At 36.4% G+C, this 12291-nt stretch overlaps 1 protein-coding gene across 3 annotated transcripts in view; it reads right to left on the reverse strand.

The window, feature by feature from the left end:
- Positions 1 to 264: 264 nt before the first annotated feature.
- The window catches only part of vldlr (very low density lipoprotein receptor), a 40497-nt gene continuing 28470 nt past the window's right edge, over positions 265 to 12291 (reverse strand). The window contains exons 14-20 of one of the 3 annotated variants that reach the window (XM_022681219.2): positions 11807 to 11948; positions 11086 to 11235; positions 8387 to 8449; positions 6811 to 6858; positions 6288 to 6365; positions 3729 to 3898; positions 265 to 1118 (exon numbers count right to left, since the gene is read on the reverse strand). In XM_022681219.2, the coding sequence (XP_022536940.2) occupies positions 1080 to 1118; positions 3729 to 3898; positions 6288 to 6365; positions 6811 to 6858; positions 8387 to 8449; positions 11086 to 11235; positions 11807 to 11948 (690 nt within the window). In that variant the 3' untranslated portion in view covers positions 265 to 1079. The remainder of the gene's footprint in view (positions 1119 to 3728; positions 3899 to 6287; positions 6366 to 6810; positions 6859 to 8386; positions 8450 to 11085; positions 11236 to 11806; positions 11949 to 12291) is intronic. The other 2 variants (XM_022681220.2, XM_022681221.2) reach the window with 2 other exon arrangements.

Raw genomic sequence — 12291 nt, forward strand, 5'->3', positions numbered from 1 at the left:
AGATTATCGTGATGTACTGCACAGTTCTAATAATAACATTTTGGCTGAAGCTCTGCTGACAAAAGCTGCCAGAGCTTAAAATACTTAAAAGCTACCATGTTTCTTTAATATCTGATGATACATCCTAATGTTATGAGTTACTACAGACAATATAATCCTTAATGATGCTTTTAAAGTATGCATCAGGATCTAAGCATACAATATTAGTTTGTGTAATGGGTTACCAAAGTGAATTATATACAATTGAACCCACATTCATAGATCTGACTTTACTGACCATTTCATTTTTATTTAAGTGTTCGCAAATGTTTCTTTATCTTCTTCTTCACAATACAGAGCATGTAGTCCCCGCAGTACAGTGCTATAAAAAGGTCACAGGAACAGCACACAAACATACAAAATAGTTTAACAAACTTTTTCCCCTCCCTCCATACATTTTCTACCCTGGTATTATCACCCACCATAGCAAAATTGATTCAGTCAAATGTATACAATCTTATTTACACAGGACCATGTGATCAAAGTGCTTGAGGAATCCTGATTCATTATTTTAGACAGGGTTATATACAGTGTTTTACAAATAGGTTTCAACAGCACTCCTCTTACACAGCTGAACTTAAGAGATTCCCCACCAGAACAGACACACAGGAAGCTTGAGAAGAATGTGCTTCTGGAGGCGAACGCTCCTACGAAAAAGAAAACCAGAAGAAAGAAAACCAGCAGGACTCCTAAAAATAAGCATTTCGTCTAAATACACGCTCGCACACACCCACAAAGCGTCCAAAACAACGGACCACGGCTGGGCTCTGAGTTTCCTCGAGATTGAACCAGGGGTAGAACCAGTGAAAGGTCATATCCCGGATGCAGTAATGCTTTGGGCACATTTATCGTGAGCAGGAAGTCCATATCCATAGTCATAGTAGTGTTTCACACAAAAGGACGCACACCACCCCCGAGAAATACAACTGCGAAATGCACTGCGGAAGGCATCTGACAGTCAGAGGTCTGCTGGAACAGCAGCGGTTGGCAAAGAGGTCCAGAGAGGACAGTTCATGAACGGGAGCAGTGTACAGGCCTGGTTATGACGAGAGGTCGTCTTCTGTGTTTACCACTGAAATCTGCAAAGAAAAAAAAAAGAAAAAATAAGATTAATAATGATCCTTAGGATTAAAGGTTTACTACTATCTAGATTTCCATGGCTTAGTAAAACAATTTACACAGATGTGCCACATGTTATGGGACAGAAACTTGTATCGTGTTCCAGGACTTCTGTCCACGTCTCCGAGCTGTAGGCTGTATGCACAAAGGGTCTCCAGCAACTAGTGTGTTAAATGTGAATGTAAATTCTGCCTAGCCTGTTCGTATAGACAATACTTGGAATTGGAATACATAAATAGCAACAAAAAAAAAAACCCTTTTAAAAGAGCAATGCATTTTGAATTAAGAATGTTCAGACCTTGAAACTGAAATATAAAAATGCTAAAATTGTAAAATAGATTGAAAAATAAATAAACACAATGAAATATTCCATAATAAAGCACCGCACAGAATGGGCAAGATCAAGGTCAGCAATAATAATAATAAAGATTGTGCATATTAGGGGTGTGCCATGTTTTATCATATTTATGAATATCGTGAACGATATTATACTCAGAAATATTGTGCCCCATCACCCTCCCCTAATTATTACATCACATCAGGGTACTACCTTTTTTTGCTGTTTTAAGAAAAAATAAATAAATAATAATAAAAAATAATAATAATAATTACACTTACATCTGTCCAGTATAATTTATTCTACTTTAATCCTGGATATATGGAGATATATGGAGTGCATTGTTAGTAGCTTGACATTCTGGATCATTGACTTCCGTTATAAATCATTATAAAACATTTAATTTTCATTTTGTTGCAGTGGTGTATTCTTGAAACATAATTTTCAATTCAATGTCAAGAGTATAGTTATTGCAAAAGTACCATGAAATATTGTGATATTTTAGGTCCATATCGCCCACCCCTAGTGCTTACACTGTATGAAAAGTCAATTGGTGGTAGTATTTCTATGACGTATTCTTGGTACACATGCGGCACAGTCACTGTGACGGTCAACCCACATAATTTACATCATCTTGCCATTAGCATGCTGACCAGTGTCAAGCCTCAATCACTGGTAACACCTCAAAACTTACACAAAACTAAATGTTCCCATATCATCCCCTTGTCTAACATTTCATGATCAATTTACAAATTTTGTTATCCCACAACTTTTGTCCAATGTTGGATACCCAAGTGTAGAGCATACAGTTAGAATAATTCTGAAACATTTAGATTTTTAATTATGATTTGAAAACCTGTTTAGAACAATGTTTTTTTTAAATCCACAAAGAGCAATGTGTCTGCAGGGGTTCATTCCCAACAAGCAGAAGCAAACCTCATAATTAACATCAAGTACTGGAGGACAGAGATCAGCTGATAACACCATCAGTCAGGTGCTCCTTCTGCTTTACTGAAATGAAAACCTGCAGGAGACGAACAGACTTATAAGATACGGTAATGTCTGGAATAACCAGCGTGTTCTGAACACTGACTAAAACTTTATATATTCTGTGAGATCTGGCTTTACATTACTTCCAGTCAGTTTAATTGTTTCACATTCTGCTTTCTTACACTTCTAAAGAGCAGCTCTGAAGGATAAAGAAAAGCAGCAGGGATGGTAATTGAGATGACACTTTTATACCTTTTGAGGATTTTTAGAATTGGTCTCTTTTTGGCAGGTAAAATTATATTAAAAATTCTTAAAATCTTTACTTGAAAAAGATGCTGCAACTATTAGAAAAGAATAATAAATACGTGTTTACAATATTGTTGGTGGCTATTAAAATGGACTAATTAGAGAACAGATGCAGCAGGATCCTCCAGCAAAACCAAACAACAGGATTAATGCAGTCAATGACATTTATGTAATGGCAAGACTACAGTTTATGTTGCAATTAGGAATAAATGTGGCAACATTGGAATAAATGTATCTTAACCTTGCCTGCAGGTTAAACTAGCACCTTAAAATAATTAGCACTGTGTAATACGATGTAACCTCACTGTTTTACTTGTGATCTGGTACGTTTCCACCAACAAAAGTAGGTTCTGAAACCAGGAATGATGGTTCGCAGCGGGAACCACTGTACAGAGCCCTCTGTTGACGTAAGATGTGACGTTTTAACGCTTACATTCTCATAGAACATGCACAAAAAAAAAAAAAAAAAAACACCTTCAAAGTATGGACAGAAATTAACCTTTAGACTGTCCAGATTTTTACTTGATTCAAAACACAGCAAAAACACAATCCCACAAGGGGCCACATTTTTTTTTAACATCTTCCCCAAGCTGTTTCTTGCAAATGCAAATAACTGGGTTCAGACAGTCTTAATATCACAGTGGGGCTAGAATGAAAAGCCATTTTTGCTTTGGTAAAGTTGATTTATAAGATTTTCTTGCCATGAAAAATTTGTGTTATTTTATTTCAGAATGAAAAGAAAAAGAAAAAAATTAAAGAAAAATGACTTCTATTAAATATTAAATAAAACAAAACGACATTAGACTCTGATGAAAATAACCCTGTTTCCATGTTAAGTCCCCCAATCCCACCTAAAAATAAGCCAACCAAACTAAAAGTATATATTTGTCCTTCCAGTGTTAATATCAGCATTCAGTTGGTAAAGAGGAGTACTCACCGCAGGATACGTGTGACCAACAGAGGCAGAGTGTCTGCTGATGTCTATGTTCAGGTCTTCTTCTGTAGTTTTCAGGTAAACAGGATTGTCAAAGTTCATGCTCTTTTTATTCTTCAGCTGCCAGTTCCTCCACATCAGGTACCCACCCGCTGCAGCCATGGCCAGCAGCACTACAGAACCACACAACAAGAGATAAACAAAAAAAGTTAGCTCTGATTTCTGTATATTTAATCTCATTACTGTTACCATAACCTTTGAATGAACTGGCCAGTTGTACTGCTTTGCATTTAAATCACAAATTGATATTCCTATCCCTGGATATTCCTAAGGAGTTCTTAGTGCTTTATATGGGAAATATACCAGCTTGGCTGATCGGGCAGATGGATGTATGATTATTTTTTTTAGCAGCCAGCAAGAAAGCAATAACTCGAAAATTGCTGCAGACAGAGCCCTCTATGATAAAGCTGCAGAAAGATATAGTTAATGAAATATATAAGATGGAATCAATTACTTTTTACTAAGATTAAAATAAATAAATAAATAAATAAAAGAAAGTAATTTACAGCATTTATTTGTAGAAAATTAGAAATGGCTAAAATAAAAAAGATGCAGAGCTTTGACCTCAAATAATGCAAAAAAAAAAAAAAAAAAAAAAAAAAGTTCATAAAGTTTTTAGTAGTTTTAGAGTTCAGAAAACAATATTGGGAGGAATAAGCCTGGTTTTTAATCACAGTTTTCATACATATTGGCATGTTCTCCTCCACCAGTCTTTCACACTGCTTTTGGATAACTTTATGCCACTCCTGGTGCAAAAATTCAAGCAGTTCAGCTTGGTTTGATGGCTTGTGATCATCCATCATCCTCTTGATTATATTCCAAAGGTTTTCAATTTGGTGAAATCAAGGAAACTAATACTTTTTAAGTGATCTCTTTTTGTTCCAAAGCTGTTTTTCCTTCCTCCTTTTATTTCTTATTTGTAAGTAAGTTATATTTTGGTATAGTACCACCCTGTTAATGATTATACTATTATTTAATCTTTAGCAGTCTTGTCTGTAAGTTCTCTGAAACAATACGCTTTCATAATCAATAAAATAGGAGTCACAAAAAAAACAAAATAAAATGAACATGCATATTATTGTTTTCCGTTTTATTTCAACAGTTTACTTTTACCAATAACAGTTTGCTCTAACAATATTTGTGAAAAAAAAACAACAATTGATTTTCCTTAATCCTTCTCTGCTGATTGCCTCTGGTGATCACTGGAGGCACTGTGGGAAAACAGCTCACTCGTGCGGTCATGTGATCTTATCTCCTATGGGACGAGTCACTGACCAAGTCAGCTTGTTGTGCACCAAGGAGGAGATAAGAGAAAACTGCACAGCTTTTCACCTCGAGCAAACAGTGCAGCAAGACGGTTCAATATTTTCATCATGTGAAGCAGTAGAGGCACCAGAACCAATCAGGTTCAGCTCCAAGATGCACAGTTTTTCCAGGTTTGTTCAGTGTGTTTTTTGTTTATATTGATTCTTGCAAAAAAAAGAAATCCATAAATGTAACCCTCTAGAGTCTGAGGCTTGTTAAACACTTGAGCTAGTCTGACATGCCTGAACATTAGTAAATACCAAAAAATGACCTGGTTTAACCTTTCTTAACCCAAAAGAGCCAAGAACCACTTTTAAATCTTAGTACAACAGTAAAAATGTAATCAGATAAATTAAGTAAGCAGCTCATTCATGTGTTTTCGTACTGTGGGCACATGGCTCAATATTTAAAGACTAAAATAATGATGCAACATAAATGACAACAGCTTCATTACCTGTATTTTAACATTTTGCTCTAGAAATCAGGTCAGAACTAGATCTATAGAATGTAAAGCATTCTATATTCTATTTTAATTCTGTTTATTGAAAGCATTTGAATGGTTAAATGTTTTGAACAGAGCTGTAGAAGGTAATATAATACACTTTTAAAAGTAGCTAGTTTAGTTTTATCTCCAGCACTAACCCAGTACTCCTACATTCTGTACAAAAGGTCAGATTAACAAACACACATTCACACACCGTCCTGTTATGATGCTCTCTGGATGTTAAGTATGTGTCAATTAGACAGAATGCTGTACACTTGTTCAGTGGTCAATTCCTTACCTTAAAAACATGAATCTTAAAGTTCAACAAATTCAAGAAACTATATAAGACAATATTGGTGAATAAGGCATAACTAATGCATGTGCCTATATTCTGAACATATTCAGCTTTAATTATGTGAAGTAGCAGGATAATTAACATTGATTGAAGAAAAGTGTTTCTTAAAAAACAGAGGGTTTCTGCAGAGCTTTATAGTTAGGGTGGCCACCTTGACAACAAATGGCTCCCGGCTTGACAATGGGTGCAATTTAAAGTAGCTGAATGTATTTATCAGAAAGGGTGTCGACACGTGTATATATAATATTGGTTAAATAATATATTGGTTACATAATAATAATAAAAATTAAAAAGTATCTGTTTAAATAATAAAGAAGCAGAGAAATTCAGTACACAGATAGAAGAAAGGGCTACTTACACACTGGCAGCACTGCCCAGGCTGCGGCCGATCCTTTGGCCGATTTCACCTCATGTATGGAGGTACTGATATTTCCTTCTATAGAAGACAGGGACAAATAATAAACAGGTTGGTTTTAAAAACTGAATTGGAAAATTAAGACCACACAGGACATTGGGGACTTGGCTAGTTCACCAAAATCAAAAACATTCAATAGCAGAATTTACAGCAACCTCTAGAAATGTTAAGGAAAATTAAGAGTGTAGATGAATGTTAATAGGAAAATTTAATTTAAAAGTAGACAATATATGGTGATTAAATGCACAGAGATACAAAGAGAAAAAAAAAAATGGCGCTCATGCAGACAAACAATCAAAGCAGCACATGAGCATCTGACAGCCAATCAGTTTTCTTATTGCAGAGAATTCCACAAACTTCTACTTCTAATTCATCCAAGAGTTTTTAAGACAGAAGATTCCACGCTAATAAGTGATGTTAGGATTGTTTCCAGGCAGCACACTATGCTAAAAGTGGCGAATCTTACCAACAAGTTTTGCTTGGGGGGCAACCTTAGGTTTTGTAGTGGTTCTGACTGAAAAATAGTTATTCAAATGATTTAAAAAACACATTATCTACTAAATTTTGTCACACAAAAGCCACTAGACTAAAAGCTCCTACCTACAGACTATGTTAGCAGTTAGCTGCTACGACTACCCTTCACAGCCTGTGTGAAGACTCTGCACACAGTGAACTAGGTTATAGTGCAGCTGCTCCAGATACCCAACAGGTCTATTTTCTGCAGTGACCACTGGAGCAGCTGTCCCTTCATTAATCAGGACATAAAAACAGAAGTCAGGGCATTTTAAGCTAAACTAACCTTATCAGGACTCACAAACACGTACAGGTGCACCTCAAAAAAGTAGAATATCATTGAAAAGTTACTATATTTCAGTTCTGTAATTCAGTTCAAAATGTGAAACTTATATTATATAGATGTATTAAACACAGAGTGATCTATTTTAAAAGTTTATTTCTTTTATTGTTGATGATTATGGCTTACAGCCAATGAGAAAACTTTTTTTTTTTTTTTTTTTTACGACAAAATCTTACAGCACTTCATGTTTGCTGAGAACTGTTAAGGAGATGTGGATTTCATTTTCCAGCAGGACTTGGCACACTGCCAAAAGTACCAATTGGTCAATTTTCTGAGACACAGATTTTTGGGTTTTCTTTGTCTACAAGGCGTAATCACCTTCAATAAAAAAAAATATATATATAAACACTTAAAATAGATCACTTTGTGTGTAATACATCTATATAAAGAGTTTCACATTTTGAACTGTATTACTAAAATAAAGAAATTTTTCAAAGACATTTGCAGCGTTTGACTTTTGATTTTTTTTTACTGCGCTTGCACAGATCTCCACAGCAAGTCAATTGGCTTCTTTTGCTGTAGGGTGGGATTTTATATGCAAACAGGAGCCACGATAATTGTTACGAGAACATTCATACTCAAGTTAGTTGTTTGTCTTCTCATTAATAACGTCTCTATTAAAGAGCATGACCAAACTGGTCAACCAGTGTCCCCAATGAATACCAAGCTGGTTGAACAGCCAAGCACGACCAAAATCAAATGCAAAATACCCTTTTCTGGAAAGCTTGCTAGTTAGCCAGATATTGGCTAAGAAAATGTATGTTTTTGCCTGAATTACCAGATTTTCTGTCACCTTAAATCAAAGACCAGCTTAGACCATCTAAAACCAGCTTGTTGACCAGCATGACAAAATTTAGGTAAGCTAGTTAGTGACCATCTAAGTATATGTTTTTTTTTTTTTTATTGGGATGACTAGGTTGACCATTAAAGACCATCTAAAAGCAGCTTTAGCAGGAATACTACTACAGTAGGTCCTTTAAACCAATCAATACAACTGCACTACAGTATTAATATTTACCCAACATGGCAACCAAGAAACTGATTTCTAGAAGTTCCCTTAGACTTCTGCACTAGTAAAAGTCTTCCAGGCATGTGCTAAACATGATCACACTAAAGACTATGGAGCTGTGAGTTATGGTTTTAAAGCACATGCAGTCTAGAGACTCTGGGACGGAGACTGCATTACCTTGGGGATGTGTGGAGTGTATGAGAGTCCGCCCTTCATCTTGTGGGGCGTCTGTAGAAGCCACTGTTACGAGAGAGCACAGTGATAACACCATGTCTGAACTACTCACACTGCTACACAACACCACAAGCAGCACTATTATAAAATTATATTTAATTAAAAATGTACCATGATTGTTTGTATTACAGACTTGACTAGGGTTATATTATGGACTTGGTGGTGTTAAAAAACTTACTCATAACTATGTAAAATTTGATATTTGTTTTGACTGACAATTGTAAACAATTATTTATCGATCATAAGTCTCATTATAATTTAATAAGTACAAGTCAGCCAATCTGCTGAATTGTCACAAGAATCCATTTTTTAAATTATGTTTAAATTAGAATTGCTAAATAAATCAAAATATGTATTTATACAGCTGTGGGGGGGGGGGGGGAAGACCACTTTTCTTTGATTTTGCTATTTATAGGTATAGGTCTATAAACTATGGAAAACATTTCTCCCAAATTCCAAATAAAAATATTGTCAATTAGAGCATTTATTTGCAGAAAATGAGAAATGGCTGAAATAACAAAAAAGGTACAGAGCTTTCAGACCTCAAATAATGCAAAGAAAACAAGTTCATAAAGTTTTAGGAGTTCAGAAATCAAAATTTGGTGGAATAACCCTGGTTTTTAATCACAGTTTTCATCCATCTTGGCATGTTCTCCTCCACCAGTCTTACATGATGCTTTTGGATAACTTTATGCCACTTCTGGTGCAAAAATTCAAGCAGTTCAGTTTGGTTTGATGGCTTGGAATCATCCATCTTCCTCTTGATTCATATTCCAGAGGTTTTCAATTTGGTAAAATCAAAAGAAACTCAACATGTTTTAAGTGGTTTCTTATCCCCCCACCCAGAGCTGTAAAGGGTTTATATTTTCCTTAATAAACTGTTAAATGGCTGTAGTAAGAGTAATGGCTCATGTGGTGCATGGTGGGTACAGAACAAAAAAAAAAAAAACACAACATGAAAACCCACAGAAAATGACAAGGACAAAAAACAGGGTGTTTTAGTAAATAAATAAATACATACATAAAATACTGTACATTGACTATTTTAGACTATTAAACAAACAGCCAATGTTTAAGCCAGTCACTCACGTACATTCTAACTTATTTAATGAGCAAATGTATACAGTTTTAGGCTTAACTTGGGGCTGGCATTAAGACTACCCCTTAGTCTTAGTACTGGCTCTTGTGCATACAGTGGTTCTTGGATAAGAGCTAAAAAGGGAAAAAACCCAGATTTCAGTTTGTTGATCTGGTTTTAGTAGCAAAAAAGAAAGCAGCCCTGCCATGGAAGCCATGGAGCATTCACACCATTCATGAGTTTCAGTTCTTTATCTTCATCTGCTGAAAGCATCCATGTCCGAGAAAACACTTTACTGCTCCTGCATTCTTTACCCAGGCAATTAGAGCGCTCTCCTGCTGGCTCCCTTACACCAGCAATGTGTTGCACAGTAAAGAAAACCCCGTTATTTTTGTTTAGGTTTAAGAAGCATAAAAAGCTCTAAAATGCCCCCCCACCCTTTCAGGTTCCTGCAAGCTCCTATAGTGTGGCGCTCACTCTCCGGCGTTTCAATGCAGTACCATCTGTATATTACTCAACATGGCATGCTCGCTCTGTGAATAGACGTGGTATTGAGCGTGGCCTCCACATCGCTGTCTCCATAAAAACAAGCCGAGGGGTCACGCGGAGAATGAGACAACGGCGGCAGTCAGAGCCAGAGCGGAACTGTCAGGCAGCACAAGCGCGACATTTCAAACTGCCCCACACAAAGAGGTGCAGAGAAAGAGGAAAATGCTAGAACTGCTGAAGAACACTGCTGGAAATTAACCCTTAAACGTCTGTTGCTGCCAGCAGTAACAATGGCTTGTTGTGACTGTAATTACTGCCTAGTTGTGACTTGCTCAGAAAAGCAGAAGCTTTGTTTAAAATGAAAACTGCTACTGTAAAATCCTACACTTGTGTCTGTAAGCAATAAATGTTGTTTTATTTTTTAAATACTGATTTATATTTTTGATTAATTGAGAAAATATTTACATTTCTGATTCAAATGATGAAAAGGATTATCAAAGGCCAATGATTCAATAGTAAAACTAAGAGTATATTTTGCAATTGTAAAACAATATGAATTTTGTGTATACATGTTACATAACTAAGACCACATACATTTCTTCTGGATGTATGCATGTTACCTTGTATGTCTAAGCAGGATGTATATACTATGGTACAGGCTTTAAAATAAAAAATTATCTTCTGAAGACAAGGATCTATGTGGTGCGAAACTTAAATTTTGTTTTTAAACAGTGTTTGCATTCAAGTTTGTGTAAATAATGATCTTATTTAAAAAGAGAGAGAGAAAAAGATAGAGACAGAGTGGCAGAGAGGAAGAGAGAGAAAGAAAAGAAGCAACAGAGAAAGAAAGACAGAAACAGAAGAAGACAGAGAAACAGACAGAGAAAAAGAAAGGAGAGAAAGAGACAAAGATAGAGAGAGGGAGGGAGAGAGAGAGAGAGAGAGACAGAAAAACAAAGGGAAAAAATCCACACAGATACATAAATAATTCAAACTCAAAACAGGCTACACTAAACAAAAGGGACAAAGCAGGGGAAGAAAAAGGCAATTAACCACAACACGTCCAGGTACTTGCCTGGTCTGCAGCGCAGGCCATCTGAGGAAAGCTCCTGGCCTACCGGACACACACAGGTGTATTTTGGAGAGTGTTTGTTGATTTGAGGTGCTGGGAGACACATGTAGGAACAGCCTCCATTGTTCACTTTCTCGTTACACCAGTTAGTTCCTACAGAGAAACAAACGTAGAGCTTTCAGTCACCATCAAATTCAGCCTAGCTCCAGCCCAGCCCTCATCAATAATCCCCCCTGCAGGGCTGCACAACACATCACTGAGCATCCGGAGCTGTTCCAGTAGAAGCTTTGAAGAAACTGTGGATGACATACAAATACAGGCTATTTATATGGTATATATATAAAAATACCATATTTATATGGTAACTAGATTAAGTAACCAAGAAAGAGTTTTTTATTTAAAATTCTCATTTTTATCCAAATGACCCAGCCCACTCATTAGGGCTCCCCTATCCACAATGATGCCGGGCAGACATCTTGTGCTGATCGACATCACCCTTTGTAGTGATGAGGGGAAAGAGCAAGGCCAATTGTGCTCTCTCAGGGCTTTGGCAGCTAATGGCAAGCTGCATGAACGGGATTAAAACCAGCAATCTCCTGATCATAGTGGGAGTGCTTTAGACTGCTGGACCACTCCACATAGTTGAACTGATGCCATAGAGGTATCACTTTTTATTATTAAAGGTACAACTGGTTGGGTGAAGTACTTTTACCACTGCACTCACCAGACAGCTGGATGAGCTCATGATAGACAATGATGTCCTGCGGTTCATTCAGGTTGTTGGCCAGCATGGTCACATCTGATCCTGTGAACTTGTTTGCCCCATAGATGGCCTCGCTCTCGCCATCTGTCCAGAACACTCGATCCTGCCAAATATAAAACACAAGGTGGGAGTTAAAAAGACCCATAGAAACAAAAGCAGTGCACATATTCAGAAGACCAAGGTCATGATTTTGCACAAGTCTTTACTATGGTGTTTGGTGTTACCCACCCAAAAAAATATCTGAATTTGGCAGTTCTTTCTTTTATGATGAACGGACCAATAGAAATGCCTCAAAATGATCATTTTTCATTGTTTATTTATTTATTTTTTACATACACTTGCATACAAAAAATTAAAATGTTCCATATAAAAGCACTCAGAACATCTACACATCATGATTTACCCAAAGTTGTACAAAGCGTTTAAACCTGTAAGGGTCTAAAACT

Source organism: Astyanax mexicanus, chromosome 20 (assembly GCF_023375975.1).
Source record: "Astyanax mexicanus isolate ESR-SI-001 chromosome 20, AstMex3_surface, whole genome shotgun sequence".
NCBI lineage: Eukaryota > Metazoa > Chordata > Actinopteri > Characiformes > Acestrorhamphidae > Astyanax > Astyanax mexicanus.